Source organism: Pleurodeles waltl, chromosome 10 (assembly GCF_031143425.1).
Source record: "Pleurodeles waltl isolate 20211129_DDA chromosome 10, aPleWal1.hap1.20221129, whole genome shotgun sequence".
NCBI lineage: Eukaryota > Metazoa > Chordata > Amphibia > Caudata > Salamandridae > Pleurodeles > Pleurodeles waltl.
This window is the reverse complement of record NC_090449.1, coordinates 694,334,835-694,353,321: the sequence shown is the minus strand read 5'-3', so window position 1 is coordinate 694,353,321 and position 18,487 is coordinate 694,334,835. Positions and strand designations below refer to the sequence as shown.

Sequence of the window (18,487 nt, the reverse complement as noted above, 5' to 3'; positions counted from 1 at the left end):
CTTTAGCCTTCCCAGTGCCCTTTGGGTGTTCATCAAGTTGATTGCGGTGGTCACAGCTCATCTGCGCAGCTCAGGGGTTTGTCTTCCCCTTTAACTGGCTGTAAAAGACAAGCTCACCCCAGGCTATTGTCTCCCACTCCACGCTACAGCAGACCTCCTGCATTTGCTGGGGTTTGCTATAAATGTGCCGAAGTCACATCAGACTACCTCTCAGATGCTACCTTTCATATGAGCGGTTGTGGACACAGTGCAATTTCAGGTTTTTCCTCCCGAGTGGCTAGTACAGGATATCCAGGCTATGATACAAATGTTTCAGGCTCTATCTTGGATATCAGTAAGATTGACAGTGAGGCTTCTGTGCCTTCTGCATCCTGCTAGTGACACATGCCAGATGCAATACGTGACTTCTGCAGTTGGAACTGTTCCAGTGGGGGCAGCATCAGGGGAATTTCTCCAGCAAGGTCCAGATCTTGGAGTGAACTGCGCAAGATCTGCAGTAGTTAAGGAACCACGATTGAGGCAGATCCCTCTCCCTTATCCAGCATGGACAGCACCACAGTCCTGTGGTACTGCTCCAAGCAGGGTGGGTGGGATCGTTTACCCTTTGTCAGGAGGCCCTGCGCCTCGAGATGTGGCTGGAACTGCAGGGCATATTCCTGGTGGTGCAACATCTGGCGGGCTCTCTGAACGCCAGAGGAGCCGAACACAGCCAAAAAGGTCTACCAGATTTTGAATGGCATCTCCATCCAGACGTAGCGCAAGCTCTCTTTCTGCAGTAGGGAGAGTCTTAGTTAGATATGTTCACCTCTGAAGTGAACGTGCAATATGATCAGGTTTGCACATTGGATTTTCCAAGACGGCAATCGCTCAAAACACTTTTGGTCCCATGAGTGGACTCTGGTCTCCTGTACGCCTTTTTGCCAATACCACTTCAGCCCAGAGTTCTCAAGAAGATCAAGAACGACTGGGCCCAAGTAATCGTTGTGGCTCCTGACTGGGTACGGAGGGTCTGGTTTCCCGAGCTGTTGAGCATGTCCATCGATCTACGATCAGACTGCTTCTTTGGGAGGTTCTTCTGTCGCAGCAGCATTTGTCTTCTTGCGTGGAGTTTACATGGTTGACCTTTCGCCTGAAGTCTGTAATATAATCTTGGTAGCCAGTCGTACCTCCGTCAAAATTGTATACTCCTGTTGTTGAAAGATATTTGTGGCACGGTTCGCTGATGAGTCTTCTGATACATTTTCTGCCCCTCTTTCTGAGGTCCTATGATTTATCCTTTCTCTAGCCTAGCAGGGTTCTGCTATGGGGACACTCAAAGGTTATTTCTCTGCTATTTCTGTGTTTTTGAGGTTGCCTGATGAACCTTCTTTGTTTGTCTCCTATTGTTAATAGGTTTCTTACACATCTGTTTCCTTCATTGTCCTCTTAGGCTTCTCACTTTGAAAACAGCTTTTCTTGTGGCCATTGCATTTGCCTTCAGGGTGAGTGACCTGCAGGCATTGTCATCTAAGCCGTCCTACCTTTCCATCTATCCCTGACAAAGTGGTGCTTTGCACTAAAGCCTCCTTTCTGCCAAAAGTGGATACGCCCTTTCATGTAGCCAGTCCATCACCTTGCCTACTTTTCTATCCTCGTATCCTTCTAAGTAAGAGGAGAGATTCCAGTGCCTGAACCCAAAAAGAGTTTTGGTGTTTTAACTTGATGGTGCAAAAAGAGTTCCTGGTGGATGATCAACTCTTTGTCGGTTATGTGGGTGCGAAAAAGGTCGGGCAGTGCAGAAGCAGACCATCTCCAGGTGGGTCGTACTCTGCATTAAGATCTGCTACTCACTGGCCAAAAAGCAACCCACTGAGAGCTAGTGTGCTCATTCTACTCAAGCTACAGCTGCGACCACAGTGTTAGCATACAGAGTTCCAGTCCTTGAATATGTCAGGCAGCAACTTGGGCATCATTGCACACGTTTACCAAACACTACTGCCTGGACACTCAGGTCTGTAGTGACGGATACGTTGCCTGTTCGTTCATTCATAGACTGCCAGCCTTAAGCACTACCATATACCCAATGGCACTTATCAGGTAGGCTAATCAACAGCTCCTCGCCACTTTACATGCGAAGGCCATTGGAGGCATGGTAGTCCTCTGTCAGATAAATGAGGCTCTTTTTTTGTGTGCATTCCTCCCCCTTTCTAGGTCCTCACTCAAGGGATAGGCATAGGCCTTTGTGCACACTAAGTGTGAAGCTGCAGCCAAAACAAGGATTCCAGTTGTGCATGTAGGTGAGAACTAAATGCAGATGAACACGACTGACACTGCACAGGTGGAATTTAGTTCCAACACACCTAAATATAGTAATCAGCAAATGAAACACGGCTTGCCACTCCATCGCAAAAGCCCCACCAATATGAGGCAAAATGTGAACATATTTAGGAACTATTGATTCGTTTGACCTGTGCAGAAGATGACAGATTATGCACAAATCTATATCTATGCAGAAAACACTGTGGCAGTAGGATCACATAATTGCACAGTGATTGATGATAAACAATGTCTGTGCAACAGAGTTGTTACTCTACTTCTCATGGTTTCAGTTTTTGTATCCAATGTCTAGAGAAGTGGGTTGAAAAATTCTTTGTTCCAGGGTTTTAAAATGAATGGTTGGTAAGCATCTTTTCACAAGTAATATATGATATTAGTTTACAGGTGCAGGTCTCAGAAGTGGCCTGATGTTGTTTCAGCTTTCATTGCTGTTTGTGTTTGACCTATTTAATGTAACATTGAAAAAGGTAGATATTTACTCTAGTAGAAATGTAATCGTTATTGCTTGTTACTAAACTATATATATTTGTCCTCTCAATTCATTTGTGTATTGTTTTTACAGCCTTAGGATTCTTGCACGGATCATGACAGCAAAGTTTCTACATGGGGAAATTAGAGAAAAAGGAGGCGCATATGGGGGAGGTGCTAAGCTCAGTCAGAGTGGAGTATTTCAGTTCTACTCATACAGGTGAGAATAAGATCTCCAGCATTAGGAGGTCAAGTTTGGTTAATACTGTAGCCTGTTGATTTATAGACTTTGTATACTCTAAAAAGAATGCAGATTCTACAGGGAGTGCAGAATTATTAGGCAAGTTGTATTTTTGAGGATTAATTTTATTATTGAACAACAACCATGTTCTCAATGAACCCAAAAAACTCATTAATATCAAAGCTGAATATTTTTGGAAGTAGTTTTTAGTTTGTTTTTAGTTTTAGCTATGTTAGGGGGATATCTGTGTGTGCAGGTGACTATTACTGTGCATAATTATTAGGCAACTTAACAAAAAACAAATATATACCCATTTCAATTATTTATTATTACCAGTGAAACCAATATAACATCTCAACATTCACAAATATACATTTCTGACATTCAAAAACAAAACAAAAACAAATCAGTGACCAATATAGCCACCTTTCTTTGCAAGGACACTCAAAAGCCTGTCATCCATGGATTCTGTCAGTGTTTTGATCTGTTCACCATCAACATTGCGTGCAGCAGCAACCACAGCCTCCCAGACACTGTTCAGAGAGGTGTACTGTTTTCCCTCCTTGTAAATCTCACATTTGATGATGGACCACAGGTTCTCAATGGGGTTCAGATCAGGTGAACAAGGAGGCCATGTCATTAGATTTCCTTCTTTTATACCCTTTCTTGCCAGCCACGCTGTGGAGTACTTGGACGCGTGTGATGGAGCATTGTCCTGCATGAAAATCATGTTTTTCTTGAAGGATGCAGACTTCTTCCTGTACCACTGCTTGAAGAAGGTGTCTTCCAGGAACTGGCAGTAGGACTGGGAGTTGAGCTTGACTCCATCCTCAACCCGAAAAGGCCCCACAAGCTCATCTTTGATGATACCAGCCCAAACCAGTACTCCACCTCCACCTTGCTGGCGTCTGAGTCGGACTGGAGCTCTCTGCCCTTTACCAATCCAGCCACGGGCCCATCCATCTGGCCCATCAAGACTCACTCTCATTTCATCAGTCCATAAAACCTTAGAAAAATCAGTCTTGAGATATTTCTTGGCCCAGTCTTGACGTTTCAGCTTGTGTGTCTTGTTCAGTGGTGGTCGTCTTTCAGCCTTTCTTACCTTGGCCATGTCTCTGAGTATTGCACACCTTGTGCTTTTGGGCACTCCAGTGATGTTGCAGCTCTGAAATATGGCCAAACTGGTGGCAAGTGGCATCGTGGCAGCTGCACGCTTGACTTTTCTCAGTTCATGGGCAGTTATTTTGCGCCTTGGTTTTTCCACACGCTTCTTGCGACCCTGTTGACTATTTTTAATGAAACGCTTGATTGTTCGATGATCACGCTTCAGAAGCTTTGCAATTTTAAGAGTGCTGCATCCCTCTGCATGATATCTCACTATTTTTGACTTTTCTGAGCCTGTCAAGTCCTTCTTTTGACCCATTTTGCCAAAGGAAAGGAAGTTGCCTAATAATTATGCACACCTGATATAGGGTGTTGATGTCATTAGACCACACCCCTTCTCATTACAGAGATGCACATCACCTAATATGCTTAATTGGTAGTAGGCTTTCGAGCCTATACAGCTTGGAGTAAGACAACATGCAGAAAGAAGATGATGTGGTCAAAATACTCATTTGCCTAATAATTCTGCACTCCCTGTAGCTAGGGATATAAGTGTGGCAATACTTGACGATGTCGTGGAAGTAACACTACTCCGTATTGCCACCTCCGGCATTAACCCCTTTCATGCTAGGCCTTTTCACCCCTTCGCTGCTAGGCCTTCCCCTCTCCCCCAGTGCTAAGCCTTTTTTAGGGTATTTGGTGTAGTTTGTGCTTAGGTCTCCATAATGTTTTCTCCACTTAAGCTATCCTTGACAAATTTGTGTCCTTTTTTCCAAACACCATAGGAATTCTAAAGGTACCCAGGGTTTGTGGATTCCCCTGGAGAGAACCGTGAAATTAGCCAAAATATAGCTACATTTTTTTTTTTTTTTTTTTGGAAAATGCAAAAAATGTGCTGCAGAAAATTCAGTTTTTTTTTCCTTCAAATGATATCAAAGAAAGGTTTGCAGTGCTAAACTCACCATCTTCCCAGTTTTTAGGAATGGCAGACTTGATTAAAAAAAACTAATTTTCGAACACAGTTTTGTCATTTTACTGAGATAGAGCCCATTTTCCCTATTTTTTTTTTGTGCCTTTCACCTCCTTCAAAGTTTGTGGTGGAAAGAGGTGTGAAACCCTCTTTGAATCCTGGAAAGCTATGCATTGCTGAAAACTTGACAAAATTGCAAATTCAGCAAGGGGTCATTGTATAGATCCTTCAAGGTTTTCCCAAAGAAATCAAGTGTTGAAATGAAAAATATTGAAAATTTGCGAGAAATAATGGACATTTGTGACAGTTTTCATTTTTAACTTCTCATCACAATGGCCAATTTACAAAAGCAATACACCATTACATCTGCTAGACCCTTTTATTTTAGGTTGTCCTCATTTGCCTTATATACTTACATTCTGAGCTCCAAGATCCTTATTTTGTTTGAGTGCCCCCAGAAAGATCCATGTACTCCGGGTGGGAAGTTGAGGAGATAAGGATCACGCTTAGGGGTGTACCCACCCACTGCTGTATCTAAATCCTGTATAGCTTTAATCATTGGACGGTTACAGGCAGAATGTTTTAGCACAATATCACCTCTCCCCGCTTCAGCCACCTTATCCAGGAACTCCACAGCTGAGCCACTTCCTTTCCACAAGACAGGTTTGAATCCATCCTACATATGTTGACCACAGCACTAAGCCACTCAGACTTGGAGGGGGCTTTTGAAGATGTCCATTGCCTGCAAATCTCTCTTCTTCTCAACAGTATAAAAGAAAAAAACGCAGGCTTCTTTTATGACCATACAAGTTTCCTATCTTGGGTGACCACCAAAAGAGGACCAATTCTGTAATCAAGTCAAACTGTGGGTGTAGTCCATCTTTTAGCACCTCCCAATTAAGCTGCATCTTGCAATAGTCTTTCATTGTGTACCGGGTACAGAGCAATTCATATGATTAAAATATGAATTGTGAAAAGTTAGTATGAAGGAAACCTATATATTTCAGAAATGGCACAAGATATTGAGTTTAGAAGCAGGGTTTAATTGCACATCCATGAATTTGTGGGTACCCATACTAGCATGTGTCTTAGAGGGTATTTCTCAAAATTACTTCTTTCTTACATCTTGTCTTACATTTGGACGGTGCAAAAACATGTGGTAATAACATGTGTTCTACTATTCCGTGTTCCCCTAAGCCTCCCAATAAAAATTGTACCTCACTTGTGTGGTTAGGCCTAGTACCCACAAAAGGAAAAGGCCCAAAACGCAACATGGATGCATCAAATTTGTCTACACAAAACTGAGCTGTTTTTTGCAGAGTGGATAGCTGTGGTTTTTGGGCCTTACCTCAGCCTGTACCGAGGGAAACCAAGCAAACCTGCATATTTTTTAAAACTATCCGTCCAGGAGAATCCAGGATGGAGTGACACATGGCTCTAATGCGGTTGTTTTACCCAGAATTCCATGCAAACCTCAAACTTAGTCTAAAAAAACCATATTTTCCTCACATTTTTGTGATGGAAAGTTCTGGAATCTACATAGAGCCACAAACTTCCTCCTACCCAGCATTCTCCTAAGTCTTCTGATTAAAATGGTACCTTACTTGTGTGGGTAGGCCTTTTGCCACCGACACGAAACGGCCCAAAACGCAATGTGGATGCATCAGATATTTCTACGCAAAACTGACCCGTTGTTTGCCAAGTGGGAAGCAGTAGTTTTTGTGCCCTACCTTAACCGGCACCTAAAGAAACATAGAAAACTTGTACATTTTTGAAAAGTAGACACCAAGGGAAAACCAGGGAGGGGTGACCTGCATGGATCTCATGCATTTTTGTACCCATAATGCCATGCAAACCACAAACTTTGCCTGAAATCACACATTTTCCTTACATTTCTGTGATGGAAACTTCCGGAATGTGCAGGAATCCACATAATTCTTACCACCCACCATTGCCCCGCTTCGGCTGATAAAAATGCTGTGCCACTAGAGTGGCTGGGCCTAGTGCCGCCACAGGAACAGATCAAACCAAGGACAATGGGAGCCTTTGCGTGGGGACTCCTATTGACATTGGTTGGATCCGTTCCTTTCGCTGGATTCTGGAAGTTTTCATCGCAGAAACATGAGTGAAAATGTGTGATCTGATTGAGACTTCTAGTTGCAGATTCCTTACCTTAGAATGTTCCCCCAGGCATCAGACTGGAGATTTTTTCTAAGAGCAATACCCTTGTACATTGGTACGTTGCGTCGGTCTACACCGCTGGTGTCGTAGTCGCCGTGATGACGTTGGGTGTAGTACATAGACGCTTCCTCAGCGCAGTGACGTTGGTTCTTTTCTTTCAGAGCCAAGCACTGATCTGGAGAGAGGTACCCTGGTCTCTTTTTGACCGTTTGTTGAGTTTTTGGTGCGTCGAGATGTCCCGAAGACGGGTTTCAAGCTGTGCGAGGACTGTCACCGCATGATGTTGGTGACGGATCTGCATCGGGTCGGATTGTGGTGCTTGGATTGCAACCACGACCCGAAGTCGTGCTCAGAGTGCCGGGCCATGCACCTGAAGGCCTTGAGGGAGCGATCTCTCAAGCTCGTGGTGGCCCGACGCTCAACTCCGCGTAGATCCCTGTCTCACTCGAGGGGAAGGTCTTGACCGTTCGCTGAGCCACCACCATGCTTCTTCCTCCAAGTCTTCCGGCACAGGTAAGAAAAAAAAGAAGTCGTCAAAGCGGTCCCGTTGCCCTTAAACTTCACCCCGTTGCTCGGCTGGTGCACCGCGGAAGGAGCATCAACGCTCGAGGCCTCTGTCTTCGGAGCCTGCTTCTCTGTCCGCTCGGCGCTTCCCCAAATTTCCAGGAGCCAGAGCAACCCCTGCCCAATTAAAGTAGTTTCATGTGGCCATGCGCCTAATTTTTGGGTGGACCGACCCCGACACGTCACCTTTGGGCCCAAGGGGTTCGGTTGAGGGGCCTTAGAGTTCTGCACTGGCGGCTTCAGCTCTGGCCACCGAGGTCCCCTCTGGATCTGCTTGCGGATCCTCACCGATGTGGTCATACAACTGAGACCTTCGCCGGTTCGATTGTCCCACCATCGACGTCAACCCGATCCTTCACCCCAATGAGTCGGAATGGCATCGGCTGACGCTGCCTCTTGTCTTCGATAGGGCCTACTTCCCCCCAGGTTGGGTTTGGACCTTTTTCCTTATGGGTATAAATTCAGGGAAGGATTGAAGGCGTCCCTGAACCCTTATGAATACCAGGATGACCCATCTTTAGACTGGGCAGAGGAATTGGGCGAGGCCAGTGGACTGGACACTTCTCCAGATGCTATCATGATGTCTCCTCCTACTGTGGCTACGGCGGAGGGAACGACTTGTGCTATGGTGGTCAGTAGAGCAGCAGAGGTCCTTGACCTTGAGCTACCTACTGTACAGGTCCGGTCCAATCTCCTGACAGAGGTGCTTCAGCCAGGGGCTTCTGTATCTGAACCCCTTTTGCCATTCAATGTAGCCCTCACCGATGTAATTTTGGGTGCTTGGTCCAAACCCAACACAGGGGCTACTGTGGACAGGACTATTGCACGCCGCCATCGGCCCGCCCCGAACAACCCTAAGTTCCTGTCCCAGCACCCCACGCCTGAGAGTCTGGTCATCCAGGCTTCCTCTCCCTCAGGTGCATTCCCTTCCGCACCCCCGGATAGGGGATCAAAAAGGCTGGAACAATTTGGGAAGATGTTTTATTCCTAGTCTCGTGCAGCGGTCTGTGAACACCACATGCCTTTTGGGCCACCATACCCACTCTCTGTGGGATACGGTCGCACAAGTTCTGCCGCAGATACCGGAGGAGGCCTGTGCTATCGTCTCCCAAGCTGTCAACGATGGGAGAGATGTGGCGAAGCTCATGCTCCGATGTGGGCTGGACACGACCGACACTCTGGGCAGATCGGTTGCTACAACTGTGGCCTTGAGATGCCATGCCTGGTTGTGTACTTCTGGTTTTTCGGAGGATGTCCAGCAGTCTCTTAAGGACATGCCTTTTGATGGCTCCCATCTCTTTGGAGACAAGGCGGATTCGGCCTTGGAGAGATTCAAAAACTCCTGGGCTATGGCTCGGTACCTTGGCCTTTCTGCTTCCTCTCACCCCCAACAGTCTGCCTTTCACCCATTTCATGGCCACGGAAGGGGCTCCCTGTTGCGTCCCCACCCAGCCACTGTGTCACCCCTGCTGCTCAGCTGCTGCGTGGCTGAGGACGAGGAGTCCTGCGTGGGACAGGAAACCAGAGGTCTACCCAGTCCACACCTGCCTCTGCTGCAGCCTCCAAACCCTCCTAGTCTGTCCCTTCACTCCGATCCAGTTGGCGGCAGGATTCGCCATCACCTGCCCCACTGGGAATCCATCACTACGGACAGGTGGTTTTTGCAGATAGTTTGAAAAGACTATTCCCTTCCCTTCGAGTCTGCCCCGCCTGCCATGCCTCCATCAATCAACCAACTTCCGGAGGATCATTTGACACTTCTACGCCAGGAAGTCATGTCTCTCTTGGCTAAGTGAGCCATAGAGGAGGTCCCTGTGCCAGAAGTAGGTCGTGGTTATTTCTGCTACTTTCTGGTGCCGAAAAAGGACAAGGGCTTATGTCCTTTCCTAGACCTTCGGGACCTCAACTACTTCCTCAAGCAGGAGAAATTCAAAATGCTCCCCAAAGCTCAGGTCTTGTCTGCCTTAGACCCAGGAGACTGGATGGTAGCGTTGGACTTGCAGGACACTTACTTCCACATTCCCATCCTGCCTGCCCACAGACGTTACCTGCGATTCCTGGTAGGTCAGGAGAACTATCAGTTTACTATGCCCCCACCCTCCCCCCCCCCCCTTCAGGGGTTACCAATGCCCCTCGAGTGTTCACAAAAGTGATGGTGGTGGTTGCAACTCATCTGCGCAGGTTAGGGGTCTCAGTCTTCCCCTACCTCGACGACTGGCTGTTGAGGCGGACTCGCCCTAGAATGTCGTCTCCCACCTTCAGACTACAGCGAGCCTCCTGCACACGCTAGGGTTCACTATCAATATGCCGAAGTCACACCGGACTCTCTCTCAGACGCTCCATTTCATCTGAGCTTTTCTGGGCACAGTGCAGTTTTGGCCTTAACCTCCCGCAAAGCGAGTCCAAGATATTCAGGCTATGATTACGATCTTTTAGCCTCTGTCTTGGATTTCGGTGTGACTGACTCTGAGGCTCATGGCATCCTGCTAGTGACACATGCCAGATGGCATATGCAGGCTCTGCAGACTTGAAGTTCCAATGGGTGCAGCTTCAGGGTAATCTCTCTGACATGTTCCAGATCTCTGAGGGAACTGCGAAAGACCTGCAGTGGTGGCTTTCGAATCCACATTGGGTCCACGGCAGATCTCTCTCCTTTCCCCAGCCAGATCTAACCATAGTGACAGATGCGTCGCTTCTGGGTTGGGGCAGCCACATGAGAGGCGGAGATTTGAGGCCTCTGGTCTCTGGTTGAGTCTGGGCTCCATATCAGTCTTCTGGAGCACCAGGCGATCAGGCTTGCGTTGAAAACATTTCTTCCCTCTTTCAAAGGGAAAATGGTGCAAGTGTTCACGGACAATACTACTGCCATATGGTACTGCAACAAACAGGGCGGGGAAGGGTCCTGGACCTTTTGTCAGAAGGTAATACGCCTCTGGACACGGATGGAACATCAGGGCATTACCCTGGTGGTTCAACATCTAGCAGGTTGTCTCAACGCCAGGTCAGATGAACTCAGCAATCGGTGCACAGCCGATCAAGAATGGGTTCGCCGTCCAGTGGTGTGGCATAAGGTCTCTTTCAGCAGTAGGGAGAGCCTTTGTTAGATCACCTCAGAGAACGCACAATGGCAGTGGTTTTGTGCGCTAGCGTTTCCAAGGCGGCACTCGCTCCGAGGCGTTTTTCGTCTCAAGTGGAACTCCGGCCTCCTTTACGCCTATACCACTTCTGTCCAGAGTTCTCAAGAAAATCAGGAACGACCGGGCACAAGTTATCTTGGTGGCTCCGGACTGGGCACGGAGAGTATGGCATCCAGAGCTATTGAGCATGGCCACCGATCCTCCACTCAGACTGCCTCTTTGGGCAGATCTTCTGTTGCAGCAGCAGGAGACAGTTCTCCACCCGAACCTGTCCAGTCTCCGCCTTATTGCGTGGAGATTGAGCAGTGGCAGTTGACAACTTTTGATCGTCCACCCGAAGTTAGCAATGTTATCTTGGCAGCCAGGCATCCCTCCACCAAAACGCTATACGCCTGTTGTGACATGGTGTACTAACAAATCTGTTGATCCCCTCTTCCACGTTATCGGAGGTTCTTTTGTTCGTTCTTTCTTTGGCCCAGCAAGCCTCTGCTTTGGGCACCCTTAAAGGGTATTTATCAACCATTTCGGCCTTTCTTAGGTTCCCCGATCAGCCCTCATTCTTTAAATCTCCTATTGTAAATAGATTCCTTAAAGGTCCCATTTATTTCCTCCCACTCCATTTATCATGCCTCAGTGTGACCTCAATCTTGTCCTTCCTTACTTAATGTGTACTTCCTGTGAGCAGATGCACAATTGCCCTTTACGCCTCCTCACTTTCAAGACTGTCTTTCTTGTTGCCATCACTTCTGCTCGCAGAGTGAGTGAGCTTCAAGCTCTTTCTTCCAAGCCTCCATTCTGGTCTGTGCACCCTGACAAAGTGGTGTTGCACACTAAGGCTTCCTTCCTTCCCTGGGTTGTTACACCTTTTCATGTAGACCAGTCCATCTCCTTGACTACTTTTTACGCACCCCCACATCCTTCCCATGAGGAGGAGAGACTCCACCGCCTGGACCCAAAAAGAGCTTTGACATTCTATCTAAATCGTACTAAAGATTTCCGGATGGACGATCAACTCTTTGTCGGGTATGTGGATGCGAAGAAAGGGAAGGCGGTGCAAAAACGTACCGTGTCTTGGTGGGTACTTATTTGATCAAGATGTACTATGCTTTAGCCAAGAAGCAACCCCCTGAGGGTTTGCGCGCTCATTTCACCAGAACAACTGCTGCTTCCACTGCTTTAGCATGTGGTGTTCCTGTCCTGGATATCTGCCAGGCAACTACATGGGTATCCCTGCACACGTTTGCTAAACATTACTGCCTGGACAGTCAGGTCCATTGGGACGGCTGCTTTGGTTGTTCGGTCCTGCAGGACTTTTCTAGTATGATCTTGGTTCGCAGCCCACCTCCGAGGATGGCATTGCTTGGATATCCATTCTAAGGTAAGGAATCTGCAGCTAAGAAGTCTCTATCAGATGTACAAGTTACTTACCTTCGGTAACTAAATATCTGGTAGAGATATATTATAGTTGCAGATTCCTTACCGACCCACCCATCCTCCCTGATTGCAAACTGATTTCTGGGGAAAGGGATTCACCCTTCAGGTCCATAGCTCTGGCGCACAAATCTCAGTGTTCTTAGCAGCTCTGCATATTGGCGTGGAAAGTCGTTAAAAGAATCTGTCGTCAATGCGCTGAGGCAGCGTCTGTGTACTACTCCCGACGTCATCACGGAGACTATGATGCCAACGACACCCTCTGAGTCAAAAGACTCCACCTACCGACACACAAGGGTATTGCTCGAAGAAAAATTCTCCTGATCCAGTCTGACACCTGGGCGGAAATTCTATGGTAAGGAATCGGTTACTAGAATATGCCTTTACCAGATATTTTGTTACCGAAGGTACGTAACTTGTACTTTAGGTCAACATTTGAGGTTTGCAGGGCATTATGGGTAAGAAACAGTTGTGGAATGGATGCAAAGCACACCACCCTGATTCCCACCTCAGCGACTAGATTTTTAAGAACTGTCTGGGTCTGGTGGTGTTTCCAGATGTCAGCCTATCCAAGCCCAAAAAGTGCAGCTGTTCACCATTGTAAGTGCGATGATACTGGGAGTTAGCCAAACTCTCCTGACCTAATTTGTAAAAATAACACCCAAAAAATCAGTTATCATCTTATTTGCCATTAGGATAAAATGCTATAGTCTGCAGGGGAGCAAGGCCCCTATAAATAATTTAAATTAAAAAAAAAAAACAGTAATTGCTGCTGTCTAGTTCCCAATTCCCCCACCTCCCCAAAAAATCTTCCTCCTGGGGTTTGGGGGTGTCAGCAGAAAGGCGGTTTCCTTTTTGGGGAGCGATGGGGGTGAACGGGGCATGATCATGCCCATGCCAGGTAGCTCACACGATACAATACATTTAAAAAAAAAAGAAAAGTAACTCCTGGTGTCTAGTGGCCTTTCTGCCCTCAGAAGGACTGTTTTCCTTGTTTTGGGGGGTGGGGGTGGGGGTATGGCCGTGCCCGTGCTGGGCAGCCTCCACCCCTACAAAAAAAAGAAAATAGTAATCCCTGGTGTTGTGAGGTGTAGGACGTTGGCTCTGTATGCACTATTACGAAGTAAGGAATAGTATGCACAGAGTCCAAGGGTTTCCCTTAGAGGTAAGATAGTGGCAAAAAGAGAATTCTAATGCTCTATTTTGTGGTAGTGTGGTCGAGCAGTAGGCTTATCAGAGGGTAGTGTTAAGCATTTGTTGTACACACACAAGCAATAAATGAGGAACACACACTCTGAGACAATTCCAGGCCAATAGGTTTTTGTATAGAAAAATATATTTTCTTAGTTTATTTTAAGAACCACAGGTTCAAGATTTACAAGTAATACTTTAAATGAAAGGTATTTCACTTAGCAACTTTAGGAACTTTGAATTAGCAAAATAGCATATACAGTTTTCACATAAATGACATATAGCTATTTTAAAAGTAGACAGTGCAATTTTCAACAGTTCCTGGGGGAGGTAAGTGTTTGTTAGTTTTTGTAGGTAAGTAAACCACCTACAAGGTTCAAGTTTGGGTCCAAGGTAGCCCACCGTTAGGGGTTCAGGGCAACCCCAAAGTTACCACACCAGCAGCTCAGGGCTGGTCAGATGCAGAGGTCAAAGTGGTGCCCAAAACGCATAGGCTTCAATGGAGAAGTGGGTGCCCCTGTTCCAGTCTGCCAGCAGGTAAGTACCCGTGTCTTCGGAGGGCAGACCAGGGAGGGTTTTGTAGGGCACCGGGGGGGACACAAGTCCACACAAAAAGTACACCCTCAGCGGCATGGGGCGGCCGGGTGCAGTGTGCAAACAAGTGTAGGGTTTGCAATAGGAATCAATGGGAGACCAAGGGGTCTCTTCAGCGATGCAGGAAAAGGGGGGGGGGCTCCTCGGGGTAGCCACCACCTGGGCAAGGGAGAGGGCCACCTGGGGGTTTCTCCTGCACTGGAGGTCGGATCCTTCAGGTCCTGGGGGCTGCGGGTGCAGAGTCTTCACCAGGCGTCTGGTCTTTGAAGCAGGCAGTCGCGGTCAGGGGGAGCCTCGGGATTCCCTCTGCAGGCGTCGCTGTGGGGGCTCAGGGGGGTCAACTCTGGCTACTCACGGTCTCATAGTCGCCGGGGAGTCCTCCTTGTGGTATTTGTTCTCGACAAGTCAAGCCGGGGGCGTCTGGTGCAGAGTGCAAAGTCTCACGCTTCCGGCAGGAAACGTGTGTTGTTTCAAAGTTGCTTCTTTGTTGCAATGTTGCAGTCTTTGGTGAACAGAGCCGCTGTCCTCTGGAGTTATTGGTCCTTCTAGATGCAGGGTAGTCCTCTGAGGCTTCAGAGGTTGCTGGACCCTGGGAACGTGTCACTGGAGCAGTGTCTTTAGAAGTGGGGAGACAGGCTGGTAGAGCTGGGGACAAAGCAGTTGGTGTCTCCATCTTCTCTGCAGGTTTTTCAGTTCAGCAGTCCTCTTCTTCTTAGGTTGCAGGAATCTAGTTTCCTAGGTTCTGGGGAGCCCTTAAATACTAAATTTAAGGGTGTGTTTAGGTCTGGGGGGTTAGTAGCCAATGGCTACTAGCCCTGAGGGTGGCTACACCCTCTTTGGGCCTCCTCCCTGAGGGGAGGGGGGCACATCCCTATCCCTATTGGGGGAATCCTCCATCTGCAAGATGGAGGATTTCTAAAAGTCAGAGTCACCTCAGCTCAGGTTGCCTTAGGGGCTGTCCTGACTGGCCAGTGACTCCTCCTTGTTTTTCTTATTATCTCCTCTGGCCTTGCCGCCAAAAGTGGGGCCGTGGCCGGAGGGGGCGGGCAACTCCACTAGCTGGAGTGCTCTGGGGTGCTGTAACAAAGGGGTTGAGCCTTTGAGGCTCACCGCCAGGTGTTACAGCTCCTGCCTGGGGGAGGTGAGAGGCACCTCCACCCAGTACAGGCTTTGTTACTAGCCACAGAGTGACAAAGGCACTCTACTCATGTCGCCAGCAACATGTCTGGTGTGTGGCAGGCTGCTAAAACCAGTCAGCCTACACGGGTAGTCGGTTAAGGTTTCAGGGGGCACCTCTAAGGTGCCCTCTGGGGTGTATGTTACAATAAAATGTACACTGGCATCAGTGTGCATTTATTGTGCTGAGAAGTTTGATACCAAACTTCACAGTTCTCAGTGTAGCCATTATGGTGCTGTGGAGTTCGTGCATGACAGACTCCCAGACCATATACTCTTATGGCTACCCTGCACTTACAATGTCTAAGGTTTTGCTTAGACACTGTAGGGGCATAGTGCTCATGCACTTATGCCCTCACCTATGGTATAGTGCACCCTGCCTTAGGGCTGTAAGGCCTGCTAGATGGGTGACTTATCTATACCTGTAGGCAGTGTGAGGTTGGCATGGCACCCTGAGGGGAGTGGCATGTCGACTGTAAGGAAATGCCTCCTTGGCATGGTTGCCCCCTGACTTTTTGCCTTTGCTGATGCTATGTTTACAATTGAAAGTGTGCTGAGGCCTGCTAACCAGGCCCCAGCACCAGTGTTCTTTCCCTAACCTGTACTTTTGTATCCACAATTGGCAGACCCTGGCATCCAGATAAGTCCCTTGTAACTGGTACTTCTAGTACCAAGGGCCCTGATGCCAAGGAAGGTCTCTAAGGGCTGCAGCATGTCTTATGCCACCCTGGAGACCTCTCACTCAGCACAGACACACTGCTTGCCAGCTTGTGTGTGCTAGTGAGGACAAAACGAGTAAGTCGACATGGCACTCCCCTCAGGGTGCCATGCCAGCCTCTCACTGCCTATGCAGTATAGGTAAGACACCCCTCTAGCAGGCCTTACAGCCCTAAGGCAGGGTGCACTATACCATAGGTGAGGGTACCAGTGCATGAGCATGGTACCCCTACAGTGTCTAAACAAAACCTTAGACATTGTAAGTACAGGGTAGCCATAAGAGTATATGGTCTGGGAGTCTGTCAAACACGAACTCCACAGCACCATAATGGCTACACTGAAAACTGGGAAGTTTGGTATCAAACTTCTCAGCACAATAAATGCACACTGATGCCAGTGTACATTTTATTGTAAAATACACCACAGAGGGCACCTTAGAGGTGCCCCCTGAAACGTAACCGACTATCTGTGTAGGCTGACTAGTTTTAGCAGCCTGCCACAAACCGAGACATGTTGCTGGCCCCATGGGGAGAGTGCCTTTGTCACTCTGAGGCCAGTAACAAAGCCTGCACTGGGTGGAGATGCTAACACCTCTCCCAGGCAGGAATTGTCACACCTGGCGGTGAGCCTCAAAGGCTCACCTCCTTTGTGCCAACCCAGCAGGACACTCCAGCTAGTGGAGTTGCCCGCCCCCTCCGGCCAGGCCCCACTTTTGGCGGCAAGGCCGGAGAAAATAATGAGAATAACAAGGAGGAGTCACTGGCCAGTCAGGACAGCCCCTAAGGTGTCCTGAGCTGAGGTGACTCTAACTTTTAGAAATCCTCCATCTTGCAGATGGAGGATTCCCCCAATAGGGTTAGGATTGTGACCCCCTCCCCTTGGGAGGAGGCACAAAGAGGGTGTACCCACCCTCAGGGCTAGTAGCCATTGGCTACTAACCCCCCAGACCTAAACACGCCCTTAAATTTAGTATTTAAGGGCTACCCTGAACCCTAGAAAATTAGATTCCTGCAACTACAAGAAGAAGGACTGCCCAGCTGAAAACCCCTGCAGCGGAAGATCAGAAGACGACAACTGCCTTGGCTCCAGAAACTCACCGGCCTGTCTCCTGCCTTCCAAAGATCCTGCTCCAGCGACGCCTTCCAAAGGGACCAGCGACCTCGACATCCTCTGAGGACTGCCCCTGCTTCGAAAAGACAAGAAACTCCCGAGGACAGCGGACCTGCTCCAAGAAAAGCTGCAACTTTGTTTCCAGCAGCTTTAAAGAACCCTGCAAGCTCCCCGCAAGAAGCGTGAGACTTGCAACACTGCACCCGGCGACCCCGACTCGGCTGGTGGCGATCCAACACCTCAGGAGGGACCCCAGGACTACTCTGATACTGTGAGTACCAAAACCTGTCCCCCCTGAGCCCCCACAGCGCCGCCTGCAGAGGGAATCCCGAGGCTTCCCCTGACCGCGACTCCTTGAACCTAAAGTCCCGACGCCTGGGAGAGACCCTGCATCCGCAGCCCCCAGGACCCGAAGGACCGGACTTTCACCGGAGAAGTGACCCCCAGGAGTCCCTCTCCCTTACCCAAGTGGAGGTTTCCCCGAGGAATCCCCCCCTTGCCTGCCTGCAGCGCTGAAGAGATCCCGAGGTCTCTCATAGACTAACATTGAAAACCCGACGCTTGCTTCTACACTGCACCCGGCCGCCCCCGCGCTGCTGAGGGTGAAATTTCTGTGTGGACTTGTGTCCCCCCCCGGTGCCCTACAAAACCCCCCTGGTCTGCCCTCCGAAGACGCGGGTACTTACCTGCAAGCAGACCGGGACCGGGGCACCCCCTTCTCTCCATTCTAGCCTATGTGTTTTGGGCACCACTTGGAACTCTGCACCTGACCGGCCCTGAGCTGCTGGTGTGGTGACTTTGGGGTTGCTCTGAACCCCCAACGGTGGGCTACCTTGGACCAAGAACTAAGCCCTGTAAGTGTCTTACTTACCTGGTTAACCTAACAAATACTTACCTCCCCTAGGAACTGTGAAAATTGCACTAAGTGTCCACTTTTAAAACAGCTATTGGTCAATAACTTGAAAAGTATACATGCAATTTTGATGATTTGAAGTTCCTAAAGTACTTACCTGCAATACCTTTCGAATGAGATATTACATGTAGAATTTGAACCTGTGGTTCTTAAAATAAACTAAGAAAAGATATTTTTCTATATAAAAACCTATTGGCTGGATTTGTCTCTGAGTGTGTGTACCTCATTTATTGTCTTGTGTATGTACAACAAATGCTTAACACTACTCCTTGGATAAGCCTACTGCTCGACCACACTACCACAAAATAGAGCATTAGTATTATCTATTTTTACCACTATTTTACCTCTAAGGGGAACCCTTGGACTCTGTGCAT

General features: G+C 48.2%; 1 protein-coding gene across 4 annotated transcripts in view; it reads left to right on the top strand.

Annotated features, from left to right (window-relative positions):
• Positions 1-18,487, top strand: part of PITRM1 (pitrilysin metallopeptidase 1) — a 392,977-nt gene that overhangs the window by 313,980 nt on the left and 60,510 nt on the right. For all 4 annotated transcript variants that reach the window (XM_069211204.1, XM_069211202.1, XM_069211206.1 and 1 more), the window contains one exon: positions 2,879-3,004. In XM_069211204.1, coding sequence (XP_069067305.1) covers positions 2,879-3,004 — 126 coding nt within the window. The remainder of the gene's footprint in view (positions 1-2,878; positions 3,005-18,487) is intronic.